This window comes from Rana temporaria, chromosome 8 (genome assembly GCF_905171775.1).
Source record: "Rana temporaria chromosome 8, aRanTem1.1, whole genome shotgun sequence".
NCBI classification, from domain to species: domain Eukaryota; kingdom Metazoa; phylum Chordata; class Amphibia; order Anura; family Ranidae; genus Rana; species Rana temporaria.
This window is the reverse complement of record NC_053496.1, coordinates 106,691,467-106,710,362: the sequence shown is the minus strand read 5'-3', so window position 1 is coordinate 106,710,362 and position 18,896 is coordinate 106,691,467. Positions and strand designations below refer to the sequence as shown.

Here is an 18,896-nt window from a genome sequence, read left to right as displayed (position 1 = left end):
CGGAGTATCAGCAGATACTCCGGCGTACTTTTTCTGTGAATCTGGCCCTTTGTTTTTATTCCCGTTCATATCCATCTGTGAATGTCATTACAGTTTTTATTTAAGCCATAAGGTATACAATTTTGCATATGGAATCTCCTCTTGAATCACTTGTCTGATCACTTGCAGTGTCTTGGTAGGTCCACATCCCTGCTAAAGCACTTAATGAAAAAATAAGCAGCACGCTGATAAACTCACCTTCCTGTCACTGCATTCTCTTCCTATTAGCATGCAACCTGTTGGCACATGGGCACAGAAGATCACCTGATTGTGCTGCTTCTCCTTTTTCCCAATCCCTTTTTCAATGTTTTGAAGCTGTATCATGAAAAGGACAGCACAGAAACAGCTGAAATTAACATATTGCATGTACCTCCCACAGTGCTTCCCAAATATATTTCCTGGAGAACCTTAAATTACAGTACTTTGTGGAATCCCTGGGCGGACTATGTGGGTATCTCCCTGATCCCAGGTGTCCGCACAATTGTCCCATAAACTTTGGCTAGACGATGGGCACATTGCCTCCCTTTACTCCCTCACCCCTTCCCACCCTCCTTCTCCCTTTCTTTTTCTACTTTCCATTCCCTCTAACTTTTCTTGTTTGGTTCTGCTTAAGTTTTTTCTGTAACCTACTCAGATGATTTTTGAGGATCTACTGCTTTCTTACCAAAGAGGGTAATTCCCTCATATACCCATGTTATTAATGATATTTACCTCCCCTTCCCCATCGGGTTTACTTAGATCCGGGTTGGGGCCTGGGCCTGACAGGGGGTCCACGCCTCTGGCACAGCATGATCCCTTACGGGGTGCCGGAGGTAGTGAGGTCCCTTGATGCTCCATGGACCTGACCTGGCCTCTACAAGAGACTATCCTCTCATTATTAAGCCCCTCTGTTTGTTTTTCCAACTTGTTATATGAAAGCATCAGTTGGTACGGTTACCATTGCCTTTTCAGGATGTAACATTCATCTCTCTGGGTTACGTTTTTGCTATCTTCTCTGGGTAATTTCCCCCATGTTTGACACATTATATGTTTTCAATGTATGTATTGTACGTGCATATCAATTTCAATAAAAAAAATTGAAAGAAAAAAAAAATGACAGTACTTTGGTTGGAATTGTCCTAAAGGATAAGTTCAGATTTGGAACATGTTACATGTTACATCCATATTTAAATATGTAACATTTTCCTTTCTGCATATGTCTAAGAATTATAGATAGCTAAAATGATCAATGGTGCCAGTGGGAACTTATTTGAGAAGCAGAAATTGCTCATTGCACAAGGAACCTCTAGCATCCTCTGGAGGAACCCTGTTTGAGAAACCATGAGTTGGGTGTTGGTTGACGATGTTCTGAATCATGATTACTAAATAGTCAGTGCTCATGATATACGATTGCATAGATGGGTTACTTGAAATAGTGTAAAATGTTTACTGATTTTCTTTACAGACATCCAAATGTGCTATTGTTGTTTTTTAGCAGACCATGACATCTCACATATTTGTATTCTGTTTTAAAATAGGAGAAGGTATTTGTATGTGAGTACTGAAGTCAATTGAATACACTTTCTTTGGGAACCTATGGCTTCTTCCTTAGTTTTAGTAATAACTGCATCATTTCTTTTTAACCATTTAGATTCAGGCTACAGATAAAGGATATCCATCTCGAAGAACAGACTATACCCTAACAGTGAACGTCTTAGATGTGAATGACAATCCTCCTATTATTGGCAGTCGATATGGTTACAATGTTAGTGTGTATGAGGTATGTGAAAAAAAATTGCTGCAAAGTTAGACTGTTGACTTCAGTATAGTAGAAATATACAGTAGAAATATTACAAGCAGTGGAAGCCCATCTATTAGGGGCACAGGGGCACCGGACATATGGATTCCAATGTTTTTTTTTGTTGTTTTGGGTGGGCTCAGGGCGCAGTAGCCCACCCAGTCGTGTGACATAAGCAAATTAATTTTCGCTAAAGTCTTTCTGTTTCTCCTCACGGACAATCAGGAAGTTGGACCTGAGTCTCAATTGGCTGGGAGTCCTAAGACCCGATTGGCCACGAGTCCTGACTCCTGATTGGAGGAGAAACAACCGCCGGTTTATTGTCACATTCTGCTGCCTATCGTAGAATGCTGCGGAAGTCACGTGGCGGCCAACTGTGCAAGTGCGATGCGTTCCAATGGATTCACGACAGTACGCACCAGTGAAACCTCGGTCGGCATCCAGGCTCTTTCCTTAACATCCCCGTGGATTGGAGGATGTTAAAAAAAGAGCCAGGAGGTCGAGCGAGCGGAGCGAGCTGTCCGAGCAAAGCGAGGACATGAGGCCAATTGGCCACTTTCCTCTAATTTCACGTTGCCCTGAATGCCGGGTTCGCTGGTGTGTACTGTCGTAAATCCATTGGAACGCACCGCACTTGGGTTTGGAACGCATCGCGCATGGGCAGTTGGCCGCCACGTGACTTCCGCAGCATTCTACAATAGGCAGCAGACTGTGACACTACACTGGCACTTGGGGGGAGACACAGGAGGAGAAGCCGCCACCTGTATGGGGTAAGTGAAGGGGTTGGCGGGGGGCCTGGTGGGCGATGGACGATCGATCAAGAGACGTGGGGGAAGCAGCGATCAATCGAGCAAGCGATGGGGGTGGGGTGGTTATGTGGTTGGCTGGTTGGGGGGGAGGAGGCTGGCCTGGTGGGAGGCCCCCCTAAAGGAAAATGAGCACCAGCCGCCACTGATTACAAGGCTTCTAAAGCAGAGAATTTACCAGAACAGATACGTCAAAAGTATTTTTTTATGTGACATCGCTCTGTAAAAACAATACACAGTGAACATTGTAGGCACACAGTTAACCCCTTGATTGCCCACAAATGTTAACCCTTTCCCAGTCAGTGTCATTAGTACAGTGACCGTGTATAATATTAGCTATGATCACTGTATTAGTGTCACTGGTAAAGTCAGTGTCAGTCAGTTACCCCCCCCCCAGAGTCAGTGTCAGTGTCAGATTGCCCACCACACTATCGCAGTCACACTGTAAGTCACTGATCGCCACCGTTACTAGTTTATTTAAAAAATAAATAAAAATTCCGGTATATATTTTATCATTTGTAGACGCTATAACTTTCAAGCAAACCAAACATTATACACTTATTGGTATTTTTCTTTTCCAAAGACATGGTACAGAATAACTTTTGGCCTAAATTCATGAAGAAATTTGGAATTTTTGATATTTTTTAATTGGATGTTTTATAGCAGAAAGTAAAAAAAATAAGGGTTTTTGCATTTATATAATAAACAAATAAAAAACCCAGTGGTGATCAAATACCACCTAAAGAAAGCTCTATTAGTAAGAAAAAAATTATATAAATGTAATTTAGGTACAACATTGCATCACCGTGCATTTGCCAGTTAAAGTATCGCAGACCATGCCAATTTCCTCAGAACTGTGCAAGTGCAACAGCTGATTGCTAATTATTGAGTCACTCCCATTCATACTCACTTTGTACATGGACCCAGACAACCCATTTTTTCTTCAGAATAACAAAAGGTAGGAATCTGCAACACAGTTTGTTAAAATCCTTGCAATGTACATAGAAGGGAAAGCTTTTTCTCAACAAAAATATAGTTACTCTTTAAGAACTGGCACTCTTTACTGAGTAACGTTGATTGTGTCTGGAAAGGATGACCTAAAGTACCAAAATCATATGATCAGCATGACTGGTCTAGCAGTGACTATTTCATTGGGAGGTCCACAAGTGCAGCCCCGTATTTCTCTCATAGTTACATAGTTAGTCGGGTTGAAAAAGTCCATATAGTTCAACAATAAAAATAAATAAATAAGAAATGATTTCAAACAATCCCATATACCCAATCCTATACCCACAGTTGATCCAGAGGAAGGTGAAAAACCCCAGCAAAGCATGATCCAATTTGCTACAGCAGGGGGAAAAAAATTCTTTACCCTGGATCAACTTTACCTATAAATCTTAGTACTCAGTTATCTTATGTGTATTTAGGAAAACATCCATGCCTTTTTTAAAGCAATCAACTGAGCCACGAAACATATGTCGGCGGCTAAGGTCTGACATCTCGTTCCCCAGCTGATCCAGTTACAACCAGGACATCTGACCACACGGCATCCAGTGTGATCGAGACAAGGTCCCAAACGTTACGCATGCAGTCCTAGTGATGGGTAGGCACCCACACAAGTAAGGGGCCATTCAGCCTGTTTTTAAATTATGTTTTATTAAAGCGGTAATACACTATAGACCCCTTTTGTTTTTTGTGGTTGGATTTCTGGGATACCATGGTTACAAGCATCGTGCCAGGTCCAGCGTTCGATGAATAGTGTACAGGCACTGTAACCTGTTCAGCATAGCAGACCTACTTTTTCATTAAGGTGGTCCATTAAATCTGGTAAGCGCATTCCCTGTTAAGAGCACATCGGGTGAAGTTCTAATAGATGGTGGAGGCTGCATTATCACCAGGATTGATTGCATGAACACTAATTGAAGTATCCTGTGAAGGGGATTCCCCTATGAACTGTGTTAAATCAACTGTGTTAATCAAGAGACACACCCTTTTCACATTTTATTTTTTATACATTTTTATATTTTTTGCATTTATTTAATTTAATTTTTCTTCGCGGACTTTATTCTTTGGATTTATCTGTGTGCACTTAAGATATCTCTAGATAGAGATTTATTGACTGTTGGATCCTTATCTATCAGAGTGTTTATTGTAGTAGTATCACCCTGCCATTTGGGATCCTCCCCAGTGAGTGTGTCCCAATTGTTTGGATTTATTATTATTCACATTAGGTGTTTTATCTCACTAGCGCCCTCTTCCACACTTTTATTCTATTGCACAGTATATATATTCATATTTATATTTTGTCTTCAGAGGAGCTGCTTGTTATTGTAAGTAGTTATTCTTATTTCACATAGTGACATTATTTTGCTTACCACATTGGCTCGGAAACACACCCCACTTTTATTCCATATTTTCACAGCTCTTACTGTGAAGAAACCTTTCCATATTTGGAGATGAAATCTCTTTTCCTCTAGATGTAAAGAGTGCCCCCTTGTCCTCAGTGTTGACCGTAAAGTGAATAACTCAACACCAAGTTCACTCTATGGACCTCTTATATATTTGTACATGTTGAGCATATCCCCCCTTATTCTCCTCTTCTCAAGAGTGAATAAATTCAGTTCCTCTAATCTTTCCTCATAGCTGAGCTCCTCCATTCCTCTTATCAGTTTGGTTGCCCTTCTCTGCACTTTCTCCAGTTCTCCGATTATCCTTCTTGAGAACTGGAGCCCAAAACTGAACTGCATATTCCAGATGAGGTCTTACTAATGATTTGTACAGGGGCAAAATGATATCTCTGTCTCTGGAGTCCATACCTCTCTTAATACAAGAAAGGACTTATTTATTGAGCTTATGATCTACGAAAACCCCCAGATCCTTTTCCACTACAGATCCCCCCCGTTGTACTCCCCCTAGTATGTATGACACATGCATATTCTTAGCCCCCAAGTGCATAACTTTAAATTTATCAACATTAAAGCTCATCTGCCACAGTCGCCCAATTAGACAGAGCATTGAGGTCGGCTTGTAAATTGGAGACATCCTGTAAAGACGTTATTTCACTGCATAGCTTGGTGTCATCTGCAAAGACAGAAATGTTACTTTTGATCCCAGACCCAATATCATTTATAAAGTAAATGTTGAAAAGTAAGGGTCCCAGCAGGGCCGCTGATAGAAATCATGGGGCCCCGTACAGCCTACCTGACGGGGCCGCCTTCAGCCCCTCCCCTGGTCCCGCCCCTGGTCCCTCCTTCAGCCCCACCCCTAGTAACTTCCAGGCTTTCAGCGGCTGCGGGTGGAAATTGGGGAGATCAGTATTTCTCAACATTTTACCAGTCATGGGGAAATGTATTGCCTCTTCACTGCCTGTCAACTGTCTCTGAAAAGCAATCTGAGCCTGGATTGCTTTTCAGAGGAATGGTATTTTCTTGTTGGTTTTATGAACCTGCTCTAAAAAATCAGTTCTGATCGTACAGAAAAAGGGAGTCGGGTTTAAAAGTAACGTGTGTATACACACACGCATGTAAACACATGTACACACATACACACACATATACATACACACACACAGGCCCGTCGTAACAAGGCAAGCAAACCAAGCAATTGCTTTGGGCCCCCAAGCTGGCCTGGGGCCCCAAACAGGGCCCTTGCCTAGGGTGACCACGTGTCCCGGACTGCCCGAGATTATCCCGCAATTAATTTTTGTGTCCCGTGTCCCAGGCACCATGTTGTCCCGGAATGAAATTAGGACAGACACATCCACCAATAATAACAGGTTGCCAAGGCCGCGGCGCGTCTAGCAACGAGTGACGTCACATGTCAGAACGCAGAGTATGTCAGAACGAGGGTGCCGCCTCCCTCCAGTCCCATCTCCTCCATGTCATGTCGTCCTCCTCCCTCCAGTCCCATCTCCTCCATGTCATGTTCTCCTCCTCCTCTTCATCCTCCCTCCAGTCCCATCTCCTCCATGTCATGTCCTCCTCCTCCCTCCAGTCCCATCTCCTCCATGTCATGTCGTCCTCCTCCCTCCAGTCCCATCTATTCCATGTCATGTCTTCCTCCTCCTCCTCCTCCCTCCAGTCCCATCTTCTCCATGTCATGTCGTCCTCATCCCTCCAGTCCCATCTCCTCCATGTCATGTCCTCCTCCTCCTCCCTCCAGCGCTGAAAGCTGAAAATTGGCCTGGGCAGGAAGGGGGTATAAGTGCCCTGTAGGCAAGTGGTTAATTAGTGACTTATCTAAATTGCACAAGTTCCATGGATATTTTAATTTTTTCACAACTTTATAAGTATTTATCCCACACAGATGACTAGTCTGAACCTAATGTATTTATTAAAGAAGAAGTGAACTTGGTGGGGATGAGCCTTTGCCATAATCCAGGGATCCTCAAACTACGGCCCTCCAGCTGTTGTAGAACTACACATCCCATGAGGCATTGTAACACACTGACATTCACAGACATGACTAGGCATGATGGGAATTGTAGTTCCTGAACAACTGGAGGGCCATAGTTTGAAGACCCATGCCATAATCTGTAAGTATGCACAGCATGCTTGCAGATAATGGTGTGTACTTATCTCCTCCTATGTTGTACTCCAGTGATGATGGGTCCAGGCACCTATCACAGCTGCATTCCCCGCTGCCCCCGTTTTCACTGCTGATTCTCGCAAATTACATGGTATCCTTCTTTCACCATTGGAAAGCCAGTGATGATTTAACTGTTGCACATGCGCACAAGAGTTACAAGATGTGTCCCCGACACCTGGCCCATTCCTGGCATTTGTAAGATGAATTGAGAGTGTACACTGAGGAGATTCGCAAAGTGTGGCAGAAGGGGAGGAGCCGGCACCGGGGGAGGGGAATACATACAACCAGCCACTGACCCGGGGACCTCGAGCAGTTCTCAAGTGGTTAGTCCACCCTCCTGCCCGTGGCTGGAAAAAAGTAGTCGCGGGCACCGCAGACTTTTGTCCCGCGATAAAGACGGTTCGGGGACACCAACCGGCGGACATTCCGTCCTATTTCCACACACGACTAAGGCAAATTAGGCGGCAGGTGCGGGGCCCCTGGGAGCGCAGGGCCTTAGGCGATTGCCTATTAAGCCTAATTAGAGAGCCGCCTCTGACATCATGCCTCACACAGTGTACACAGAACATTAAAATTGCTAGTGAAAACAGCTTCTACCATTTATATTTTCATGGCCTCTTTAAAATTCTGAGCAGAATGTGTTTTTATAATGCCTTAAACTTTTTTTTTTGGTGCTGGCATTTGTCATGTAAGAAAAGGTAAAAGTGCAGTAACGCGAACGTTTTGCACTGGACTCCATTACATGAGTTTTCAAGTGTGTCTGTTGCAGAATCCAAGAACTTGCTGCCTCGTTGTACACTATTTAAGTGTTCAGTATTTTTTCCCAAGAAAAAGCATGTTTTATTGTTTGATTGATACCAGACAACTTTATTGTTATTTTCTGCTATACCTAATGTTCAGTCTTTTATTTGGTTGTTTCTTCTTTGTGCAGAATGTTGGAGGTGGAACATCAATTATTCGAGTAAATGCAACTGACAAGGACAAAGGACTGAATAGCGTTCTCTCATATTACATCACGCAAGGCAACGATGACTCCATTTTCCGCATGGATAGGCTCACTGGTGAAATTTCCACAAGACCATCCCCTCCTGATCGTGAAAAACAGAGTTTCTATCAGCTGAAGGTTGTTGTGGAGGATGAAGGAAATCCTGCGCTTTCAGTGAGTACCTTCTTAACGCAACATTAACCAGAACATCTTTAATATGATCCTGAAGATTGCAGAATATTTATTTAGCAGTCCTCTGTCATTCTATTCTTCCATAAGGCGACAGTTCCATAATTGTGCGTGCATGTGCAACGCATCTATGTGCATTTCCATGCAAATGGGCATGTCCATGTAGGATATTGGAAGATGTGCCAGGCCTGTGTTTTTGCACAAGTGCACCTCTGTTCTGGAGTGCACCCTGACACTAATGGAATGAATGCGCTACATTAGTTTAATTGGAGGAAAAGTAACATACAGGAACTTGCAAACATAAATTCCTGGCACTGTACAAGGCTCGGTCTTGACCCGCACACACAGCACATGCCATTCCCTCAGATGAAGACTCAATCTGTACGGTCTGTGCCCCCCCAGTGAGGATGATAGAGCTGGCTGTGTGCCTGGACAGGATGTGCAGGAAACAGCTGGGGGGGGTAAGGAGCCAGGGGAAGGTGAGCAGGGGGAGGGAGTGTCTCACCCCCCTCTCTCTCCCCCTCTGTCACCCCACCAATTTTCCCCTCTCTCATCCCTTCCTCACCGCCACCCCCTCTCTTTCTCACTCCCCCAACCCCCCTCTCTCTCTCATCTCCCTCTCTGTCACCCCCAGACCCTCTCTCTCTCACCCCCCACCTCCCTCTCTCTTACCCCCTCTCTGCTAGAGAGGAGAGAGCCCGATGTGCTAGCCTGCCCAGTGTCTACTGCTCTGTCCTGCTGTCACTCCGCATGTTTTACTGCACACACCATGTTTCACTGCACCAGGTGACACCAACCCTAGTGACCCCACTGCTACTGCTCTAGGGAAAAAGCTATTCAGCAACCTATTAGTCTGAGCCCATATAATTTTAAGAACCAAAAATGGCTAGGATGTGTAACATATCTCATAATATTTGTTGCTTATTTGTGAATACGGCTCAAATAGATATCTTCTAAACTTGGAAGTGGGGACCCAATTATCTATTTTAATCACCCTCTGCAAATCTTTCCTCTCTGCCTGTGTACAACTAGAATACAAAATTGTACAGTAATATGTTTATTGTAATGCCGCGTACACACGATCAGATTTTTCCTGTCTGAAAATTTGAGAAACAGCTCTCAATTTTTTGTTGGCGGAAATTCCGACAGCAAAAGTCCGATGGAGCATACACATAGCCGGAATTTCCGTACGTTGTTTTTCCTGACGAGATTCTTGGCAAGAATCTCTTGCCGCCCGAGTGTACAGACACTCCTTTCAAAATAACCGCGGTTCTTTTGGAAGGCAAGAACGCGGTGACGTCATCACGTACAACGAGCATGCGCTCGTCACATTAGATGTCGTCGCCGTCATCTTGCAGCACCCTACCTATGCCTAGGAAGCTACCGCGCAATGCGTCAAATACATTTCGAGCATGCTCGGGTTTCCAAGGCGACAGATAAGTATGCACACTCTCGGGTTTCTCGGCAGAAAAACACTGCCGAGAATCACGATGAGAAAATAGAGAGCAGGTTCTCTATTTTTTTCGTCAAGATTTTAGGCAGTTTCCTTGATGAGAAACCTGAAAGCCTCGTACACACGCATGGTTTACTCGGCAAAGTAAACCGAGCGTGTGTATGAGGCTTAAGAGTTAATTCACACCAGCTCTGTTTGGCAGTACACCTTAAGGCTGCATTAACACCTGAGCGTTTTGTAGCCTGAAGCCTGAAGCTATAAAACGCTAGAGGGGAAAAAATACATTATTCTCAATGGAGATGGTTCACATCTCCACTCCAAAACGCCTGAAGCCGAACAACTGAAGCTCAAACAAGTTCTGGACCCTTTTTTTGTCGCGCGAATCGGGCTGATTTGGGCATTTTTGAACATTTGTATTCCCATAGAAACTAATGTAAACGCTCGATTCAAGCGTCTAGCGCGACAACGAGCGTTTCTACAGGCGTTTGTCGCTTTAATCTGTTCTGTGAAATATAACATTCACCCAGGAAGAAGATAAAAAAAAAAATCTACAAACATAGCAACAAATGATGAAAGAGATGATAATTTTTTCTATTGGCTAAAATAAAAAACGTTCAAAAACGTCCGACAACGCTGTATGCAAACGCGCGAATACGCTCAGGTGTGAATGCAGCCTAACAAGTGTGGTGTGTACAGGCCCTAAGACAAGAAAATGTAATAACTGCCCAGTATGCACTTCCTTTTATGAGAGTTACAGTCTAATATTGTTATGCCGCATACACACGCTCGGAATTTCCGACAACAGATGTTTGATGGGAGCTTGTTGTTGGAAATTTCGATCATGTGTAGGCTCCATCGGACATTTGCTGACATATAAGCGCGAATCGTCTCTCGCCTAACTTCTACTAACACGAGATTAGCAGAAGGAGCCCAAAGGGTGGCGCACTTGGTATTGAACTTCCCTTTTATAGTGCCATTGTACGTGACCGCGTTCTTGACGATCAGAATTTCCGACAACATTTGTGTGACCGTGTGTAACCGTGTGTATGCAAGACAAGTTTGAGCCAACATACGTCGGAAAAAAAAATCCACGGTTTGGTTGTCGGAATGTCCGATCGTGTGTACGCAGCATTAGTGGCTAGCAATGACATTGGGACTGGGGATTGGAGGGCAGCCATGTTTTTTTAAACCTCGGCAGGTGTGTATACAGTTGTTCAATCAGATGCTGCCCATAGTGCCCAGTTGGCTTGCTTTTACATCTGGCTTAGACTATTCTACTCATTTACTTTACTAAACATTTTTTCTGTAGTAAATATTTGTAAAATGTTATTGGTCTCCACCTTGCAGATGTTTGAGGTTATGGCGAGATCAATGGGTGTTTCCTTCTATGTATGTGGTCTTCTTCAAACCATACTATGAGATCCATTTAGTGTGAGTCATTCTAGTCTTTCCTGCCTTGGAGTCAAATATATTGTTTGTGTTTTTACAGTTCGAAAAAAAACCACATGGAAAACAATCAGATACCATTTATACACTATAAGTGTCCCCTGTAGTTTTTGTGACTTTTTTATTTTATTTTATAAATAGCAGTATGCACACATGAGATGCAACTTTGCGTTAATGTGAACCTATAATGTGCTAAGGTTCAAAAGTCAGTTTAGACACAAATGGCCAAAGACATGTTCAGAAGGATTTTGTTTTGATTAAATAATCGGCAAATGCGTATCAAAAAAAGCCCTTGTGCTAACAATTGTCTGATAGGACTGCATTGCTCTTTGTGATCATTTCACATTTTCCTTACTTTTTCCACTATAGATAAAGTTACCCACTTGTGGCAGCCAAAACTGGTATTTTGCATACTCTCCCTTTTTTCTTTTTAGTTGGAACTACAATATATCTTTTGATATGCTGGACATGATTTTGCATCCAAAATGCGTAGGTGCTCGAGATCCATGCACTATTCATTATAACTTAAAGTGATTGTAAAGTCTCTTTTTTTTCTATAAAAATAACAAACATGTTTTACTTACCTCCTCTGATTTTGCACAGGGCAGCTTGGATCCTCTTCTTCTCAGGTCCCTCTTCACTGCTCCTGGCCCCTCCCTCCTGTTGAGTGCTCCTACAGCACGCAGCTTGCCATGAGGGCACTCGAGCCAAGCTGCTCTGTGTGTTCATTCAGACATGGAGCTGCCATTCGGCATTGCCCCTTCTGAATTCTGATTGGCTAAATGACTATGACAGCAGTGGGAGCCAATGGTGTCACTGCTGTGTCTTAAGCCCTGTACAAACAATCGGTCCATCCGATGAAAACGGTCTGATGGACCGTTTTTTTTTATCGGTTAACCGATGAAGCTGACTGATGGTCCGTCGCGCCTACACACCATCGGTTTAAAAAACGATTGTGTCAGAACGCGGTGACGTAAAACACAACGACGTGCTGAAAAAAGTTCAATGCTTCCAAGCATGCGTCGACTTGATTCTGAGCATGCGTGGATTTTTAACCGATGGTCGTGCCTACTAACGATTGTTTTTTTTCTATCGGTTAGGAATCCATCAGTTAAATTTAAAACAAGTTGGCTTTTTTGGATAAATAACCGATGGCGCCCACACACGATCGATTTGGACCGATGAAAACGGTCCATCAGACCGTTCTCATCGGTTTAACCGATCGTGTGTACGCGGCCTTAGCCAATCAGGAGGGAGAGTCCTGGACGGCGCAGGGACTTATGGACATCGCTGGACAGAGGATGGGGCTTAGGTAAGTATTAGGGGGGCTGCTACACACAGAAGGCTTTTTTTCCTAATGCTTAGAATATATTAAGATAAAAAACCTTCTACCTTTACAATTTTTTAACTAAAACAACCCATCTGTCGGGAAATCTGCCAAATATTCTAGCAACTAAAGGAAAAACTTTTTTTTTTTCTTCATTTTGGTTGGGGAGGGTTAAACCTCATAATTTTCTTTCATCTATAACTTCCTGTTTCATAGCCAAAACAGCAAGTGAGAATAAATACCCTCCAAAGTGAGTGAATCCCTGTGTGTCACCAGAATCACCAGAACTAGTGTCCTCATTGGAATATTTCCCCTCTATTACTATTCTGGGGACAACCCAATATTTTGGAATTTCTTTTGTTTTCACTCTCGGTGATAACAGTTAACAAGACAAAAAGAAGAGGATGAATCTCTCTAATGGGAGCACAGACAGCGGTAACAATCTGACAGGTGTTCCAATCTATCCAAAACTCAAAAAAAAGTTTGCCTTTAGCTGCACTTTAACATTTTAAAGTGCAGGCCTGGATGTTATACTGTATCATATCACCAGAAGATAGTTTGGGCCCTATCCTGTCTAGGAAGCCCAAACACAACCCAAGTTCCTCTCTATAATACCGTTATACACTTTTAACCTGGAATATACTTTGTTTTGGCTTCATGATTTTCTACTTTTCTACTGCACAAATAATACATTACAATAAACTTTTTTAATAATATTGTAATATGTAAAAACAGTGACTAGATTTATAATTTAAGTACTGCTGCATTAAAATTGAGACTGCTGATGATATCAAAAGGTTTCAACTATATTGCGATATTAAAATATATCCATGAGACATAAAACAGTCCTATAATCTTCCCAGATTCTTCCACCAATCTACAAAAACATTGCTCACTGCCCATGATCACCAATTAGAAAATACTTCTAAATAAACCACCACATGTCTTGACATCCTTGTAGAGACCTCTAAACTATTGGTCCATTTGCACCTGATGTATAATGGCTCCTCTCTTCAGGGGTTCCCCACCACATACAACTAAGGATAACAGGATAGTTCCTCTTTTTGGATCCTTAATATAAAATCTTCCTTCTCTCCCTCAGTTAAAAACAGAATACAGACACTTCTCGTGCTCTCCATATGGTTATTTATTAAAAACAGATGGCGAAAAGGTACTCGTACTCCCAAAAAAGTTGTAGCATACAGCTTTAAAGAGTAAATTAGCAGCGGCTCAGCATCAGCTCAGATTGTCTACTTACGGACTCGGCTGGTAACTTCCAGGAAAAACAGTGTGATGATGTCAGACACCAAACTTCACCTTACATGTTACGCCCACGGGGTGGGGCTTCATCATTGAATCATAATTTTCAGTTTTTTAACTGAAAATGATCCTCCTCCTTTCCTCCTCAGTTAAAAATAACAAATGATGAATTAGTGATGAAGCCCCGCCCCTTTGGTGTAAAGCATAACAACACTGTTTTTATTAGCTGAGTACATAGGCCCGGATTCACAGACACTGGCGCACATTTATGCCGCCGTAGCGTATCTCCTGTACGCTAAGCCAACGCAGCACAGAGAGGCAAGCATTGAATTCACAAAGCCAATGCTCCCAAAACTGCGCTGGGTTTCCAAGGCATAATTCGGTGGAAGTGGGCGTGAGCCATGCTAATGAGGCGTGACCCCATGGAAATGATGGGCCGAGCGCCAGACAGATACGTATCCTGTGGACGCATCCCAGTGCGCATGCTCACAAATACACCGGATCACTGCCTACGGCGTGAACGTAACCTACGCCCAGCCAAGTCGTTCAAAATACGGCCGCTCGACTAGTGACTGGAAAAAAACCATGGGAGTCAATCTCCTTTTCGCTTAGATCTCTTCACTGGCTACCAGTGAAAGACAGAATCACTTTTAAGGCACTCTGTCTAACACACAAGTGTATTCAAGGAAACGCTCCCCAATATCTATGCGAAAAAATAAAAACCCATAACCCAAATCGCATTCTGCGATCAAAAAATCAAAATCTACTGGAAATACCCAAGGCAAGATACAAATCCAAAGGAGATCGGAGATTTGCTGTCCAAGGACCTCGACTGTGGAATGCACTACCAACCACCATCCGACTGGAGTCGGACCACTTGGCCTTCAGGAGAATGATTAAAACTCATCTCTTCTGAGGTAAAGGGTTTCCTTACAGAAGGAATTTAAACAGCGCCCAGAGGCGATTCAGTTCGCAAGTGTTGCGCTTTATACGTTTTTCACTCACGTACAATGTAAACTACTTAAAATACGCCGGCTTGTGTTCCCTGGTGCAGCCCTTTGCATGGATGCTGCTGATTTACACCTCCCTAATGGGGCATAACTTTGCGCCGGATGTAGAACTTTACACGCACTGCGTTGGGCGCACGTACGTTCGTGAATCACTGTATCTCTCTCATTTGCATATTTGAATAGAAAATCAATGGGAGCGCCAAATGCGTCCAGCGTAAATATGCGCCCACTCTACGCCGGCGTAGGCAAGTTACGTCGGTGGGGTGAAGCCTGTTTTTAAGCGTATCTTACTATGTGGGTCCGGCGCATAGATACGACGGCGCAAATTTGCACTTTTGGAGATACGTCGGCGCAAGTGCTTTGTGAATCCGGGCCATAGAGAATATTTTTAGATTTTTTTCCTCACTGCGCAGTTCAGTTTCTATGCATATTTTCAAATAATACATTGTTATGTGAGACTTTCTAAAATAGCTGTGTGTACCGTACCTGCTGTTCTCACATTTAAATTCCTTGCACCCACCTCCTTCCTTCCAAAAAATGGCACACCCATGGATATGATTTTTCTTGTTGTAGTTAGGATAAAAAGTAGGAAGATCTTGGATGCAGTAATCTGAGTTCAGGTTATCAGGGATATGACCCTTTCTATACAGTTTTTGTGTTGTAGAACTTCGCAATCCTATTCCTATGCACAAGTTAGCTTTTGTTATGTACAGGATATCCTCGGACTTATTTCACTTCGCTTATTCCCTCACCTTGCCAAGTTAGGCAATTCAACATTTACTGTGAAGCTATTACGTTACTTTTCCTGTAAATAATTGCTTCTTAATTTGACCTCACCCATTGCCATTATCTGCATCATGGCTGTTAAAGTTGTAGGTCTTTTTCTGTTCTCCTTCTGAAAATCTGAAATCCTTCTTTGTAAAAGCGCGTTATAATGAGATGCAATATTTTATACGTTTTTAATGCCTTTTTTATATATATATTTAGCAATCACATATTACATTTATTTTGAATTTCTTAAAGGAACAGTATGGCCAAAGCTCCTTTGGCCATACTTCTCCTGTAAGTCACAGAAGGGCACTTAGGGCCAGATTCAGGTAGAATTGCGGCGGTGTAACGTATCGTAGATACGTTACACCGCCGCAATTTTTCATCGCAAGTGCCTGATTCACCAAGCACTTGCGGCTACGGCGACGCGCGTAGCGTACTTTCGTATTCCCGGACGTCTTACGCAAACGACGTTGATTTTTAAATTTCGACGTGGGAACGACGGCCATACTTTATACAGCAATACGTTTGCTGTGTAAAGTTAAGGCACCAAAAACGACGACTAACTTTGCGACGGGAAACTAGACTAGACCATATTCACAGGACTAAAGTTCACTGTTGGGTGACATGGCAGAGCCGGGCCAGGCTCTGCAAGGATCCTGACTAAAATTTAGGATCCACCCAGATGAATGACCAGCAGCTGGCTCAGCCTCTATGTGCGCCATTGGTAGATTGAACCAGCGGCTCCCGGCCCTTCCTATCCCAGTGCTCCAGTTAGAGCGAACCCGAGAACTGAGTGATCTGCGGTCTTTGATTGCTCGGTTCTCAGTGTAGAACCAGCAGGGGGCAGTTGAAGCTTTAAATCAATGCTGCAGCCATCCAGGTGAATACACATTCACACTTATCTTTTAGGCTGGGAGCGGCTCACAGCAGGGTATGTCCCCATTTTCTGTTTCAGTCAAAATTTCTGTCTGAATTCTGCCTTTATTTTATTTTTTTGCACCGTACTCGCAGTTTAATCCCGTAGTTAAGTTTCAGACTCCCCGCAAGGAGTAGGCGTTCCTATGCAGAGGGGAACATGATTGACGGCCGGCTATGGCGCGTCACGCTTCCCGAAAATAGCCGAAATAGGACTTGGCTCTTCACGGCGCCTGCGCAGTCAGCTCCTAGTCTGTGCGCAGGTGCCGTATAGCGCCGTGAAGAGCCGAGTCCTACTCCGGCTATTTTCGGGAAGCGTGACGCGCCATAGCCGGCCGTCAATCATGTTCCCCTCTGCATAGGAACGCCTACTCCTTGCGGGGAGTCTGAAACTTAACTACGGGATTAAACTGTGAGTACGGCGCAAAAAATAAAATAAAGGCATCCTGTAGCTCGCGCTAGTATGCTGGATTTCATGGTAGAAACTTGTTTTTTAGGGTGAACCACCGCTTAAAGACAAACAGTGGCATTTATTAAACAAGTGACACATTTTATAATTGTGTTACTTACATTTTGTTATTTTTTTCTTTCCTTGATTTTAAGCAAAAGGGGAGGATAGCACAGACTACTAACCAAAAGCTGAGTGCACAGGGCCATTGTGTCCAGTGTTATCATTTAAAGGCATAGCACACAAACACAATTTCTGGATCATTTAAACACAATATCATTGGTCATTAGACAATAGCATCCACAGACAATGTGGTGGTGATCATAAAACCATATCTAGCAATTTGATATTCATGTGGATACTGACTATTATTAGGGCCATTTAGATTTTTGCACAGGAATGGTAACGAGTGTTCATTTTTAAAGTGAATTGTGCTGCCTTGATGTTGTACAGGTACCCTTTAGAATACACACACATACATGTGTATTGTATATTAGTATTGTTATATGGTGCCAACAGTTTGTGCATTGCTTTACAATATGTATAAAATATATTTTGGGAAACTGAATATTTTTACATTTGGACAGTTCCAAATTGTGTAGGACCTGAATAATACTGGGATTCTTGCACGCATTTTGGCTTTACACAATTTATACATATTTCCCCTTTTCTATGTGAAACACACTTCCTGTAGTGCAGTAAAGGAAGTACAAAATGTGGCTAACCACTGTGTGTTGGTGTTTTTAAGGAAATGTGGAAACCTGGCTTTGTTACCCCTTGAAAAATATTTTTACGAATCATTTTAAAATATACAGTACTCAACATTCAATGTCTTTACTTAATATTTTTACTATTATATAAAGAAATACAATTTTACACATTGTATAGGTGGCAAAGAGAACAGACATTTATAGCTAGATTCAGAGAGGGCGTCCTAACTTTGCGGCGGCGTAGCGTATCGTGTTTACACTACGCCGCCGTAAGTTAGCGAGGCAAGTACATGATTCACAAAGTACTTGCCTGCTAAGTTATGGCGGCATAGCGTAAATCGGGCGGGCGTAATGGCGCCTAATTCAAATTTAGCTGAGGGGGCGTGTGTAATATTAATGGGGCTTGACCTGACGTGATTGACGTTTTTTTGGAGCGGCGCATGCGCCGTCCGCCTACATATCCCAGTGTGCATTGCGGCAACATGCGCCGCACGGGCCTATTGGTTTTGACGTGGACGTAAATCCCTATTCACAGACGACTTACGCAAACGACGTAAAATTTTCGAATTTCGACGCGGGAACGGCGGCCATACTTTAACATTACTATTCCAACTATTTGATGGAATATCTTTAGGCCTGATAATGCGTTACGTAAACGGCGTATCTGTACTGCGTCGGCCGGGCGTACGTTCGTGAATAGGCGTATGTAGTGATTTACATATTCTACGCCGACCGCAATGGAAGCGCCACCTAGCGGCCAGCCTAAATATTGCACCCTAAGATAGGACAGCGCAAGCCGTCGTATCTTAGATAGGTTTAAGTGCATCTCTGTTTGAGAATACACTTAAACTTAGGTTGGCGCAGATTCCGAGTTAGGTCGGCGTATCTACTGATACGCCGGCCTAACTCTATGTGAATCTAGCTATTAGAATGCATATTTTGATTTAGGTCAAAGATCATTGACCTACTGTTTCATAACTATCAACAATTATTTACATAATGAGGTAGAAAAGATATTATAAATGTGGTGTATTTTTAAAAGCTATCAGCGTAAAAAAAAAGGATAAATGTTTAGATCCTTTAGTCATACAGCGGAACCTCAGATTACGAGCATAAGCCATTCCAGGAGAATGCTCATAATCCAAAGTACTCGCATATCAAAGCGAGTTTCCC

At 43.0% G+C, this 18,896-nt stretch overlaps 1 protein-coding gene across 1 annotated transcript in view; it reads left to right on the top strand.

The window, feature by feature from the left end:
* Positions 1 to 8,395, top strand: part of LOC120910430 (cadherin-23-like) — a 245,796-nt gene extending 237,401 nt beyond the window's left edge. Inside the window, exons 23-24 of the mRNA XM_040322190.1 lie at positions 1,670 to 1,798; positions 8,141 to 8,395. Coding sequence (XP_040178124.1) covers positions 1,670 to 1,798; positions 8,141 to 8,395 — 384 coding nt within the window. The remainder of the gene's footprint in view (positions 1 to 1,669; positions 1,799 to 8,140) is intronic.
* The last annotated feature ends 10,501 nt before the right edge of the window (positions 8,396 to 18,896 follow it).